Source organism: Podospora pseudopauciseta, chromosome 4, assembly GCF_035222475.1.
Source record: "Podospora pseudopauciseta strain CBS 411.78 chromosome 4, whole genome shotgun sequence".
Taxonomy (NCBI): domain Eukaryota; kingdom Fungi; phylum Ascomycota; class Sordariomycetes; order Sordariales; family Podosporaceae; genus Podospora; species Podospora pseudopauciseta.
Window position 1 is genome coordinate 3,802,035 of NC_085894.1, and position 12,202 is coordinate 3,814,236.

The 12,202-nt window shown below is 54.8% G+C and overlaps 3 protein-coding genes across 3 annotated transcripts; 1 reads left to right on the forward strand and 2 right to left on the reverse strand.

The window, feature by feature from the left end:
* Window positions 1-38: 38 nt before the first annotated feature.
* QC763_404900 (uncharacterized protein) lies at window positions 39-5,040 on the reverse strand (the record flags this gene model as incomplete). The annotated part of the gene is made up of 4 exons (XM_062912133.1): window positions 39-3,396; window positions 3,469-4,091; window positions 4,169-4,834; window positions 4,888-5,040. The coding sequence occupies 4 exons, from the start codon at window positions 5,038-5,040 to the stop codon at window positions 39-41; spliced, it is 4,800 nt and encodes a 1,599-aa protein (XP_062766290.1).
* Window positions 5,041-6,102: 1,062 nt separating this feature from the next.
* On the reverse strand, window positions 6,103-7,384 carry QC763_404890 (uncharacterized protein; the record flags this gene model as incomplete). The annotated part of the gene is given in 3 exon segments (XM_062912132.1): window positions 6,103-7,202; window positions 7,253-7,367; window positions 7,379-7,384. The coding sequence occupies 3 exon segments, from the start codon at window positions 7,382-7,384 to the stop codon at window positions 6,103-6,105; spliced, it is 1,221 nt and encodes a 406-aa protein (XP_062766291.1).
* A 1,923-nt stretch (window positions 7,385-9,307) lies between these two features.
* Window positions 9,308-11,806, forward strand: QC763_404880 (uncharacterized protein; the record flags this gene model as incomplete). The annotated part of the gene is made up of 1 exon (XM_062912131.1): window positions 9,308-11,806. One exon carries the CDS (start codon window positions 9,308-9,310, stop codon window positions 11,804-11,806), a length of 2,499 nt encoding a protein of 832 aa, XP_062766292.1.
* Window positions 11,807-12,202: the final 396 nt, after the last annotated feature.

Below are 12,202 nucleotides of genomic sequence, written 5' to 3' on the forward strand. Positions count from 1 at the left end.
TATAAAAAGTATCCATATGTCTATGAAAAGAAAAGAAACTAAAATGTAGGCGCGACTCTGAGAGGCATCCTATCTCCTCCCTGACTTCCTAACCTGAATGACCGAAGCGAGGTCGTGGAGAGTCTGGGTGCGTGCGCTGGTGGCCGCGACTGCGAAACCGACCGCACGCTCATGCTGCGGCCGACGCGGGTTCCTGTGCTTCCTACCGAGCCCGCCGGCGAGGGCGGGACGGACCGACCACGAGACCGAACATTTAGTTTGCCCATCATGGCTGTCATGGCCGTTGTGCCGTCGAGCGGTGGAGTAGGGGGTGATCTTATGGGATGAGGCGCCATGATGCCAAAGGCACCGTGCACCATGTGGCCGGCGGCAGAACCAGACACTTGTGATGTTCTAGAGTTCAGTGGTCTGCCGTTGTAGGACGCCATCATGCGCTCCAGCGACGTGGCGCGAGACGTGTTCCTCATGGGAGGTGACCGTGTGGAAATCATGGATGGCGGGGTGGGTGGTCGATGCTGTTGCTCCATGGCGGCTTGGATCTGCTCAAAGGTCAATGAGGATGGCAGCTTGCTCAGCCGGCGGATGGACCTCATGTTGGCATCGATGAAGCTGGACATGGCTTTGACTGCCGTGTTGTTTTCGTGCGTCGCCATGGCACTCGTTTCTGGAGCCGTGCTCGCCCTGGCGAGGTGCATTGCATTCAGTGTTTGTGGCGTTGGGCTGGCCTTCGGAGCGCCGCGGATGCTCGCCTGGATTCTGTTCATGACATTGTCAAAGTCAACGCCCAGCTTCTGCTGCTGGGCTGACACGTATGCCGGTGCAGCACCAAGCACAGTCTCTTGGGTCAGGACAAAGAAAGACCCATCCTGAATTCTCTGCCTCACCAGATTCCAGCGAGTTCTTGCCGGGTTACGCTCGAGCACGGGGTTGTACACGCTGTGCTTGGCGAGCTTTGCGTAAAACACCTCCAATCTCCTGGCCATGCGCTCCAGGGCCTGCATGAGAAAGGTTGCCAGCACCATCAAGCGCTGGTCGTCGTCTTCGGCCTCCATAGCCATGACGCTGTCAAAGGCGTCCATGCCGTGACATGCTTCCTCGCGAATATCTTCCAGCAACTCGATGTCAAGCTCAACGCTCTTGGCGGCGTAGTTGAAGATGCCACGCTCAGCAAACCTGATGTTGCCACTGCTCTGGCCGACAAACTGACCGACCAGAGCGACTTCCTGAGATGTTGCAATGGCGTCCGGAGATGTCTTTGCGCGCGCAATGATTCCCAGCACGTCGGGCAGCCGCACGTCGGATCCAGCACCAGCGCTATCAGCAAGGGTGAAGGACAGCTTGAGCACGAGTTCCTGAAGCTTGGGGCCAAACAGCGCAGAGAAACCTCCCTGCAGCAGACGAGACTGGTAGTCGTAAAACACCCTAACCATTCCCACGGCCTTGGGACGTGTCCAAACGTCCTCAGACTCCCGGAGGTACCCATCCCTAGCGCTATCCACATCACCAGCGCCGATTATGTCATACATCTCAAACTGGTGAGCAACCAGGGTCTCAACAGTTGTGCGCAGGTAAGCAGCCCAAAGATCATACAAATCTCCAAGCTCCAGGACCCCGTGGAAGTCTGGCTTTGGTGTGAGCTGGCCAACAAAGTACTTCGTTAACAGGCTGTTGACCTCGGGGTTGTTGGTGTGAGCAAGGTTGTCAAACGTCTTGGAGCAGTCAACTCCGGCGTTGGACTTGATGATCAAGGTGCCGCCAGGATGCATGGGGCAAAAGTCTGTCACGTCGTAGACACTGCCGTGCACCCCAATCCACATGCGGCTGTCGGGTCGATGGCCGGTGTGACGGGCCAGCTGCGAGAGAGGAATGGTGGGGAGGTTGCACGGCAAGGGCTTGGGGGTCATGAAGACATCCAACATGAAGCGCCGCTCGGCAAAAGCCTTGTTGATGATGGTGTCGGCAGCCTCCATGGTCGAGGTGCAGTAGTTGTAAAGAGCCTGGCGTATCCCCTTCATTACCGTGTCAAAAACAGCCACCGAGCCGCAGACGTAAAGATAGCCACCAAGGCCGCCCTGTTTTTTCGACATGACCAACTCCGAGATGGTGGCACCCTGCTCCACTATGAGGGCATCAATATACCGTGGTGGCATCTCCTTCTCGACCAACTCGCGCGAGTGTCGGTCGTAAACCAGGCCACGGCTATCCCGGGAGAACGCAAGATGGACTTCCATCAGGCCGGCCTCGACGTAGTCACGCAGCTCCTCTTCATACGCAAATTTCTCTCGAGACTGAACTCCCAGATACAAGAGGTCTCGACCAGCCGCGTTGCTGTGGGAGGCCAGGCGGGCCTGCCAAAAGCTTCGCATCGGCGCGATGCCGGAGCCACCAGCGAAGAGGCAAACAGGCGCCGCCCGGTCGATTGGCAACTGGAAGTTGAGCGGTCGGCTGACCCCAATGAGCACATCCTCCTCATCCTCGATGAGCTCATCACTGGAACCCACAAACGGATTAAGAAAGCCACTGCTAACACCTGCGCATGCAATCTTCTCTTCTCCCGCGAATGTCGAGCATAGGTTGTACTCAGCCCGGGAGATGGTCAACTCAACCACCGAAGGGAGAAGCTCCTGAGAGTAATTGGAGATGGAATATGTCCTGGGGACTTCCACTGCAATGAGATCACAGAGCCACGACAAGTCCCCGGTGAGGTCAAAAGCGCGATCCCAGATGTGCGGGTTGGTCTCACTCACAGCGGCCTGAAGCAGGTCGCCGAGAGAGCCCTTGACCGGCCACTCAGTTGTCGCCAGAACCTGAAGCACTGTGTTGGATGAGGCACGCAGCATGTCATGGACCTTGAGGGCGAGCTCCTTAGTGATGGGCGCTAGATGGCCACGCCTCAGGATATCCTTGACTGTGAGGTGTGATGTAGAGGTGTGTGAAACGGCGCCCAGGTGCTGCGCGAACCGCTGCCACTGGGTGTTGGGCGTGATCCGGTATTCGAGATAGTCCCCCAGCCCCAGGGCTGCTGCAACTTTGGCACACTCGGCCCAGCTATTCAGCGGCATGACAGCCAGGCGATCACCTGGTTGGAAGGTGATTCCAGTGTTGTGTAGATCCATGGTAACCATGGCGATGGACCGGTTGGGGTCGTTGTCAACAAAGGACCGACTCAAGATCCGGGACTTGTACCGGCACTCCTCAAAAGTCCCGCGCATCTCATGGGGTTCGATGGTGATCTTGCCACGGAATGGCTCGAGGCGCTCTTTCATGGCCGCTGAGAATTGCTTGTGCGTCTCCTCCCACGGCTTGTCGTTGGAATCAGGGGCGCCCGACAGACCATTTGTCTCTGTCCTCCCTGTCTTGCTTGCAATCTCGAGAATGCCAAAGACTTTGTACCGGCTGTGATGGACACGTTAGGTACTCCTTTATCTACTGCCGACCTTGTCTTCCAGAAAGTGCAAAGTAACTCACTGTGTGCCCATGAACCCCCTTTCACCCACATACGCCTCGATGATACCATCAAGGACACCCATGAGTCTTGGATCGCCCGACTGTTTAACAAATTCGGGGATGCGGTAGTGGTATTCGATGGCGGCAATAAACGCCCGAAGATTGGAGGGGAGCCATGCACGAAGATGCAGACCCTCCTTGCCGAGAAAAGAGTCGTAACTGGTGCGGCCCAAGAACGCATCCATGACGAGAAAAGGGGGGAACTGAAGACCGGATGAAGCAGGGCAACGTTTGCTCAGAGGCGCTGAGAACTTGCCCCAGCGAACCCATTGGTGGCCTGGAACGTAGTTTTCACCCGAGTTGGGATTCGTGTTGATGGTGTGAAAGGCATTGGGCATGCGTTCGAGGATTTCCTTGAGTCGTATCAGCTCTCGAAGGAGGCCCTCGACATTGCGGTTCATGACGTGCTCCTGGCAGGCTGCTATGGCATCGGGGCCATGTTGGAATGATGCCGACGTATCGGCACAGCCCTTCTGGAAGGCAATCTCTGTCCTCTCGCCAAAGACAGGCCATCGCATGTCCATGTTGTCGAATCTTCCCACGTATGGGTATGTGGCGGTCTTGTCACGCAACTTCATGTTGAACTGTGGACGGACGTACTGTTAGCAAGACTCAAAGATCAAATCAGAAAGAAGGGAAAGATAATACCCGGCCCACTTACCGATGATTGGTCAAAGAAGGTGAGATGGGGGATGGATCGACCGAGGCGCCTTGAAACCTGCCAGTATGGTAGCGCAATGCTTCGCGGAATTCCAACCAGCTCTTCTCCCAGATCGTCTCCCATTTCGCACTTGGGCCGCCATTTTGTAGGATTGACCGTTACTCCCTCGTTGCCGTCGTTGTTATCCTCGTATCGATAGATGGAGCACAGCATACCGAGAGCTACCACCGCTGCCCATAATGCCCTGTCTGGAATGACTTCTGGTGTTCCCTCAACGATGGGGAGGGCGGCAACGGATTCCCGGACACGACCCCTGGCCACACATCCCGGCATTCGTTCACACAAATCTGACCATATCCGTCCCGGTGAGTTGGCGAGAGCACCAGGAGACTCGTCGTAATCTGGTGGACAAAACCCGTGCTCGACGCTGAGGTACCCATCTTTCCAGCCAGTCCTTGGTCCAATCTCCTCAGCTCTGATCATTACTTGACGCGCAGGGGCCCCTAGTGCAACAGCCAAAAGATCCTGTTCGGCCACATTGAGTGTATCGATGTTCTTCATTCCGCTGATCTCGTTGACTGTTGGAATATTGGCGTACAGCACCTCGTTGATCGACTTGCGTTCCCTCATTCGCAGCCACTCTTCGGCATCCACTCCTCGGGGGATCTGTCTTGTGTCAGTCGACGTTATCCGACGATTATTTCCAGACTTCGGCTCACATCAAATGCTGCGTGAATGTCTCCCGGTTGTGTATAGCCAGAAAAGGAGCAGCCTCGAGGTCCCATGCGGCTGCTGGACCGGCTGCCAGCAACTGAACCAGCAGGACACTGGCCGCCGGCCACGCCAGACACCGGACATGATTGCATAGACATTATGTGGTATGTAAACAAAGGCTGGGACAAAACACGCCAAATAGCAAAAGCCACTGTTGAACAAGGTAGATATTAGACAAGAAGGGGTATCAAAAAAGGGGCCTCCAGGGCGATGAGAAGTAAACACAGCCAAACAGGCAAGCTGCAAAGCACAGCGGCTGGATCAACAACAGCAAGGAACGTGTCGGTAGAGTGACAGCATCACGGTGGGTGGATCAAAGAGAAAGTCTGGGAGGTCCGGCCAGAGGTTATACTGAGCGCCAAGCCCCGATGTTCCCCCTCAGAGTGACACCAAAGGAAACGGCGGGCGGGCAAATCCAGGATCAGCTGCGTCCAGGCGGCGGTAGACGAGGGGGGGGAGACTTGGATGAGCCCATCTCGAAACGGATCGACGCGTCTTGGCTGTCGTCCCATGTGCTGGAGATTGTATGTACGGGGTCGGGGGGGCCAAAATTAGACCTCTCTTTTTCCATCTGCCAGGCAAGATGGCGTGAACTGGGCGTGAAGTTGTCGTGGTGTTTCAGGTCCCAGCCCTGGTCGCTGGTTGTTTAAGCTTGTCTGTGTGCGACGGGGGATTATTAGGTAATGTCCGCTCCTCCATCCAATCAACATCGGACCGTTCCTGAGAGTGGGACGCAAGACAGGGGCTGGCTGCGACGCTGGCCTGGTGCCAAGCTCTTGGACCTGCAGCCGAATGCCTCCAGATGCCGCCGAAAATTCCAGGGAGAGTCCCAGATGTGAAAACGCATCTCAAACCATCAGGAGGACGCCCACATCCCGAACTTGCAAGCTTTGGTCTTTGTGGAAAGGGGCCGCTTACATATCTGATTCTTACACAGTAACTGTCAAAAGACTTTCATACTTCTGTGCCTCGCCAAGTCTCTGAAACGCCGTGGTTCCCTTCACCTAACCATGACTGCAATGCTGCTGTGACACGATTCAAGCGCTATAAGAACAGCGTAGCAAGTCCATGCAGAGGCTGGCAAAAGACATGAGGTCTGACTATTTCGTTCGTGTTTCCTTTCGTCGTGTCTGATTCCACATACCTACCCTAGGCGCCTACTACCAGGGTGGCTCCCAAGCCAAGTGTCCCGGATCCATGTTTTCTTCAAGAAGACAATCAAATGACTTCAAGGGAGAAGCCGTGTCGAAGTCTAGGTCCCTCCCCAACCCCCATGCGTCTAATGGATCCACGGGGAGCAGCTGCATGTTCATGTCATAACGACTGGGCGAAAGGGCATCTTCGGCGATCTGGTTGGCGCTGATGATCTGGTTGATCTGGTCGTCGTCCCATGGTTGACCTGGGTCGAAATTGCATCTTGTGCGTGATGTTGGCTTATTGATGTCGGCCAGCAGCTGAGGGAACCTAACAACATGCCAGTAATTTTCCGCAGTTTCCATCCGCATCCAGAGAGTGCGCTTAGGATCGTTGAACCGACGTTCCTTTGCAACTTGCCAAGCAGCGTCTCGCTGAACAACTTCGCGAAACACGTCGGCCGACCGGTCCTGTGTTGGGCCGCCGTCGAGAACTAAGTTCAAGGCGTCAGATATACCAGGATGTGAGGCTTCTGCCATCCATAACGCTACTTGCCTCGTGACATGGTTCGCTGGCAAGGCATCATGGTCCGTCGCGCCCCAGTTGAGCAGGCCAACCGTGAACCCGCTAAAAGGATCTAGAAATTTCCCGCTAGCCTCGCCCCAAGCTCTTGCTTGGAAGAGATTGTTCCAAAGACTAGCACGTCGCTCTATCATGAGTCCTGGATTTTCCAGGTAAAAAAGCAAAAGACCGCGTATAGGGCACTCGGGATGGGAAACCGATACTCTGTCCTCGTCAAGATGAATCCGGCGTATATGCTTTCTTGTGGTGGTAGGGAGGGAATTTAGGAAATAAATTGTTGCGGCTACAGCAGAAAATCTGAACCTGCCAGGGTGGTCCCGCCACATATCTCTGAGAGCTGCTGAAGCCTCTCGTTTGCGTATGGGTAGACGGGCACCGATCCTATCAAGCTCGTCGGTTGGAATTTTCCACGGTTCCTTTATAACGTCAAGGTAGGCAGCCAGGCCGCCTCTCACATCCCATCGTCTCGTGTCATATTCGTAATTTTCATGTTCGGTCGCCGTGCCAACATCGGCGCGACAGGGAGGTTCAGTGACAGCTTTGGCTATTAGCCGGGCCCTAAGGTCGTGCTGAACAAATGGAACCTGATCCCACCCACCCTATAAAAGCTCGGAAGACTGCTGTTTTTGTAATGGCAGAAGATGGCATGGATAAAGGATTGTGGACCAGCTACTTCTTGGACCACCTCTGCGGGCACAATCTGGGCCACCTTGTACCAACCGACATGGCTTCTGAATCGCGAGACAAATTAAGCCCAACGTGCAGCTCTGGTGCGAAGTTGTCGTGAGTAGAGTGTTGAGAATGCGATGGAGTGGAGGCTCAGCGCCAGCCCTCGCATCTCTTGGGCAATGAGCTTGCAGGTGTACATCAAATCGAGCTCGATCGGCTGATTGTTTGCCTTTCTCAATTTGCCGGCTTCAAATTAGTAAACATATCCATCTTCGGTGTCGTCGCAAAGATAGTCGCGGTAGATCTGATTGCGAAGCTCGCCTGGCAGCGAGAGGAGTTGTGCTGGAAATTGCATGTTGCTGGCAAAGATTTGACCCGGGGAAAAGATTGGCGTGAGAAATGGAAAGAAAACTCATATCCTATTATAACCAAGGAGCCCTTTTTGTGTGCTCTTGGAGATGTTGTGCGGCAGGACCTCCGGAGAAGCTGGTGGGTTATGGCATCGAGTGTATTTCGGCCAGTGACTCAACACGCCGTGCAAGCGCTAATAGAACACCTGCTGGCGGTACTCCGTATCGAATAGTACGCGTAGAAACATACTGACTATTCGATGCCCAGATGTTGCCGTTTAATATGATTTCCCGGTGCGAACTCTCAGTTTTTGACAGACGGCATAATTTTGGAGAAACAGTGCCACTGACGTCGGCATCACGTGTTTGTCACATGAGTAAGCTGGTACCTTCAAGAGACTCTCCGGGAAGACTCATACGGGCATCCGAAAGTGGACACACGCTGGTCAAACCTTTTCTTATAAGCGCCTTTCTCGCTTTGCCATTGTTCATATTGCGGTATAAAACCCCTCCCACCTGTCAAGAACAATTCCAACATCTTGCTGTCTGGTCTCACAGATGCCAGACTCATCGCGGTCTGTACAACTACCTTCTTGGATGAGTGTGGTTTGGTGTGTTGCATCCAAGTCTTGGTATTGGGTCGGTTCCGGTGGCACCTCGGCCATCGGTTCTCCATGTACCACCTATCTCACCTGGCCGGCTTCCCATCAGGTATCACTTGACACCCTTCTGCAGTTGAACTGAAGTGCAGATGCGGTAAAATAAAGTACGGTCTGTGCTCTGATCGTACCTGACATCCACCAACACCCCAGATCACTGGTACCCTTGGCGATACCCAGCTGCAACAAAGTTGTAGGCACAAACAGCACCGTTACACATCCAATCAGTGTGAAGCTGCTTCATCTGGATGACACGATCATTCATCCACAACCTGATGTCTCTTGTAGAGATTGCTCATGGAGAACGTGCCGGAGCCTGGAATTCAAGCACATGCCAAGAGGCCCGGTAGTTTGGGGCGCTAATTGCGATGCTTTAGCTCCCCCATTCCCGCGATAAATTGCGATCCACGATTCCATGAGGTATCCCACAGCTGGCAAGACATGGAAGAATTCCCTGGACGGCGCAGTCTTGTCGTGAAGAAGCCAGGCATGTGCCCATCTCAGACAAAACATCACGCCCCCGCTGAATGCGGAATGCAGTGAGACGCGATGAAAAAGAAAAGAGAGCGCTGTGAGATTGCATCATTGGTCAACACAGGAGGAGGGCGGGGACATGGGCCTGGTTCTAATACTGATCCTCAGTTGTCGACACCTTTTTGGGCTAGCACCGGCATTGCTTGGCACCCGCCACACCGTGGCCAGCCCTCTTGGTCGCCTTGGTTCCCTTGGTTCCCCTCCCGCGGGAAGAAGCCGCTCACTCGTAAAATGTCTGCTGCAGGGGGGGCAGAAGAAAAGTGAAGCTGTATAAACCACTGCTGATCCCCTCCCCCTCCTCGGTCTGGCTTCTGGGTCTGCAAGAGACAGGACCGGTCTCATCACATCCTTATTGATGCGGGACAAAGCATCACCATAGTCTCTCGTTTATTCTTATTACATTTTTGTAATCCCTTAATTTTTCAGCCCTTATCACGATGCGTTTCCCGTCGCTCTTGACGCTTTCCGTCCTCTTCCTTGGGGCAACGGCCTTGCCCCTGAATGACGCTGACGCTGACGCTCTCGACGCCGAGATTCATGAGCTGCTCAAGCGTGAAACGGCCGAGAAGAGCAACTGCCAGTTCAAGAGCCGACATGGACCGGGACCCAAGCCGCCACTGCCGCCACTGCCTCCGACTCCTCCGGTGACCTGCGATGACTTTTGGTTGGCGAGAATTGACCACGAAGGCGTGGCCCCGTATGCCCCAACGGCGGGCTATCAAGTCTGGCGCAATGTGAAGGACTTTGGTGCAGTTGGTGATGGTATTGCTGATGACACGGCTGCCATCAACGAGGCCATCAGTTCCCAAGGCCGGTGCGGTCCAGGTTGCACTGGCAGCACCATCACTCCTGGCCTCATCTACTTCCCTCCCGGCACGTATAGGGTGACCGCGCCCATCATCGACTTCTACTACACCCAGCTTATCGGAAATCCGGGATGCCCTCCCGTCATCAAGGCTGACTTCAACTTTGTTGGTCGCTGGGTTCTTGATACCAACCCATACCAGGATGGCGGTGGCCTCGCATGGGGCGCCACCAACGTGTTCTGGCGCCAGGTCGCTCACTTTGTCTTCGACTTGACAGATGTTGCCTTTGACACAGAGATTGCCGCCATTCACTGGCCCAGTTCGCAGGCCACCTCTCTTTCCAACGTCGAGTTCCGCCTTTCCGAGGCGCCAGGTACCCGTCACCAAGGTCTTTTTATCGAGGAGGGTTCTGGCGGCTATATTGGCGATCTCGTCTTCTACGGTGGTAACCAGGCCATGATTGTTGGTAACCAGCAATTTACTTTCAAGAATATCGCCATCTACAACGCTCGGACTGCTATCGAGCACTTTTGGTCTTGGGGCTGGACTTATATTGGAATCAGTATCACCAACTGTTCGACAGGATGGGATTTGACTTCAAACAACGGCACCTTTGTCAATGTGGGCACCATCACCATCATTGACAGCAGCATCACCGACACGCCCATCGGCATCGCCTATGCCTGGCCCAACCCCAACCAGCCCAACGTTGGAAACACGTTGATTGTTGAGAACCTCGACTTGGAGAATGTTCCTGTGGCCATCAGAGGCCCCTTTGGCACCGTTCTTCCTGGAACCACTTCCACCACCACCAGCCTTACCATTCCCGCTTGGGGCCGCGGAAACAGCTACGACGAGAACAGCGGTCCCGTTTTCTTCCAGGGCACCTTCACTCCACCAACTCGTCCTTCTGCGCTGACAGCCCCCGGAGGAAGATACTTCACCGCGTCCAAGCCGTACTACGAGGATCAGCCTCTGTCTGCCTTCCTCACTGCTCGCGAATTTGGCGCCAAGGGTGATGGTTCCACCGACGACACCCGGGCTCTCAACCGTCTGTTTGAGGCAGCCGCGAAGAGAAGAAAGATTGCGTACATCAACGCTGGTATGTACCGCGTGACCCGCACAGTGTTCATCCCACCTGGATCTCGCATCTTTGGTGACTCTTCTTTCCCTGTCATCCTGTCATCCGGCCGCTACTTTGAGAATCCAACACGTCCCCAGCCAGTGGTCCAAGTCGGCAACCGCCGTGGACCGGGATCTGAAGGCCGCATCCAGTGGTCCAACACCATCGTTTCCACTCGCGGCAAGCAGCCCGGCGCCATCCTGATCGAGTACAACCTCGCCACCACCCACGCGGGTCAGTACTCGGGCATGTGGGACGTCCACACCCGCATCGGTGGCTTCGCAGGCTCCGACCTCCAGCTCACCCAGTGCCCCAAGACGCCCGAGACCCCCATCACCAGCGCCAACCTCGACGTCGACTGCGTGGCCGCCTTCATGTCCATGCACATCACCCGCAACGCGGCGAACCTCTACCAGGAGAACAACTGGATCTGGGTCGCCGACCACGACATTGAAGAGCCGGCCAACAACCAGCAGATCACCGTCTACGCCGGCCGCGGCCTCCTCGTCGAGGACACCCGCGGCCCGCTCTGGCTCGTCGCCTCGAGCGTGGAGCACCACCAGCTGTACGAATACCAGTTCTACAAAGCGTCCACCATCTTTGCCGGCCAGGTCCAGACCGAGACGGCCTACTACCAGCCCAACCCCGACGCCCGCCTCCCCTTCGCGCCTGACGCGCGCTACCACGACCCGGAGCTGCTCACCCCCGGTGATTCCGGGTGGGGCGTCCGGGCGGTCGACACGACCGATCTGTTCATCTACGGCGCGGGCTTGTACAGCTTCTTTGACAACTACGACGTCAACTGCTCGCAGGTGGGGACGGGGACGAGGTGCCAGCAGAGGATCTTGAGCCTGGAGCGGTCGAGGGCCACGATTTACAACCTCAACACTGTGGGGACGGAGAACATGATGACGATTGATGGGGTGGATCAGGCCAGCTATTTGGATAACTTGAATGGGTTCATCAGCAGTGTTGCTTTGGTGGAGACGAGGGATTTGGTGGTTTAGGAGTGAGAGAGGAGTTTTTTTTGATGAAGAAATGACCATGGGTTTTTCTTTTTTTTTTTTTTTTTTTTTTTTTTTTTTTTTTTTTGACTTTTTTGACTTTGTTCATCTATGTGTCTGTGATGGATTGTGGGAAGATTCGGTTTTGGTTTGGGATATTTACTTTTTGTGTATAATGAGTACAGGCTTGGTGAACAGGCAAACCGAGCGCTGTGGAAATTGAAAATTCATCATCTTCCAGAAGTTGTTTGCCAAGTATTACTACTAGGTGCTGGTGTGTTGTTCTTGCCATAACTGGCTGTCATGTCCCAGCTCGACTACTTGGGCTCAGGTGATGGTGTGCAATATCCATATCCGTACTCCAGTGGCAATTATACCGGTCTCATCGATATCATACAT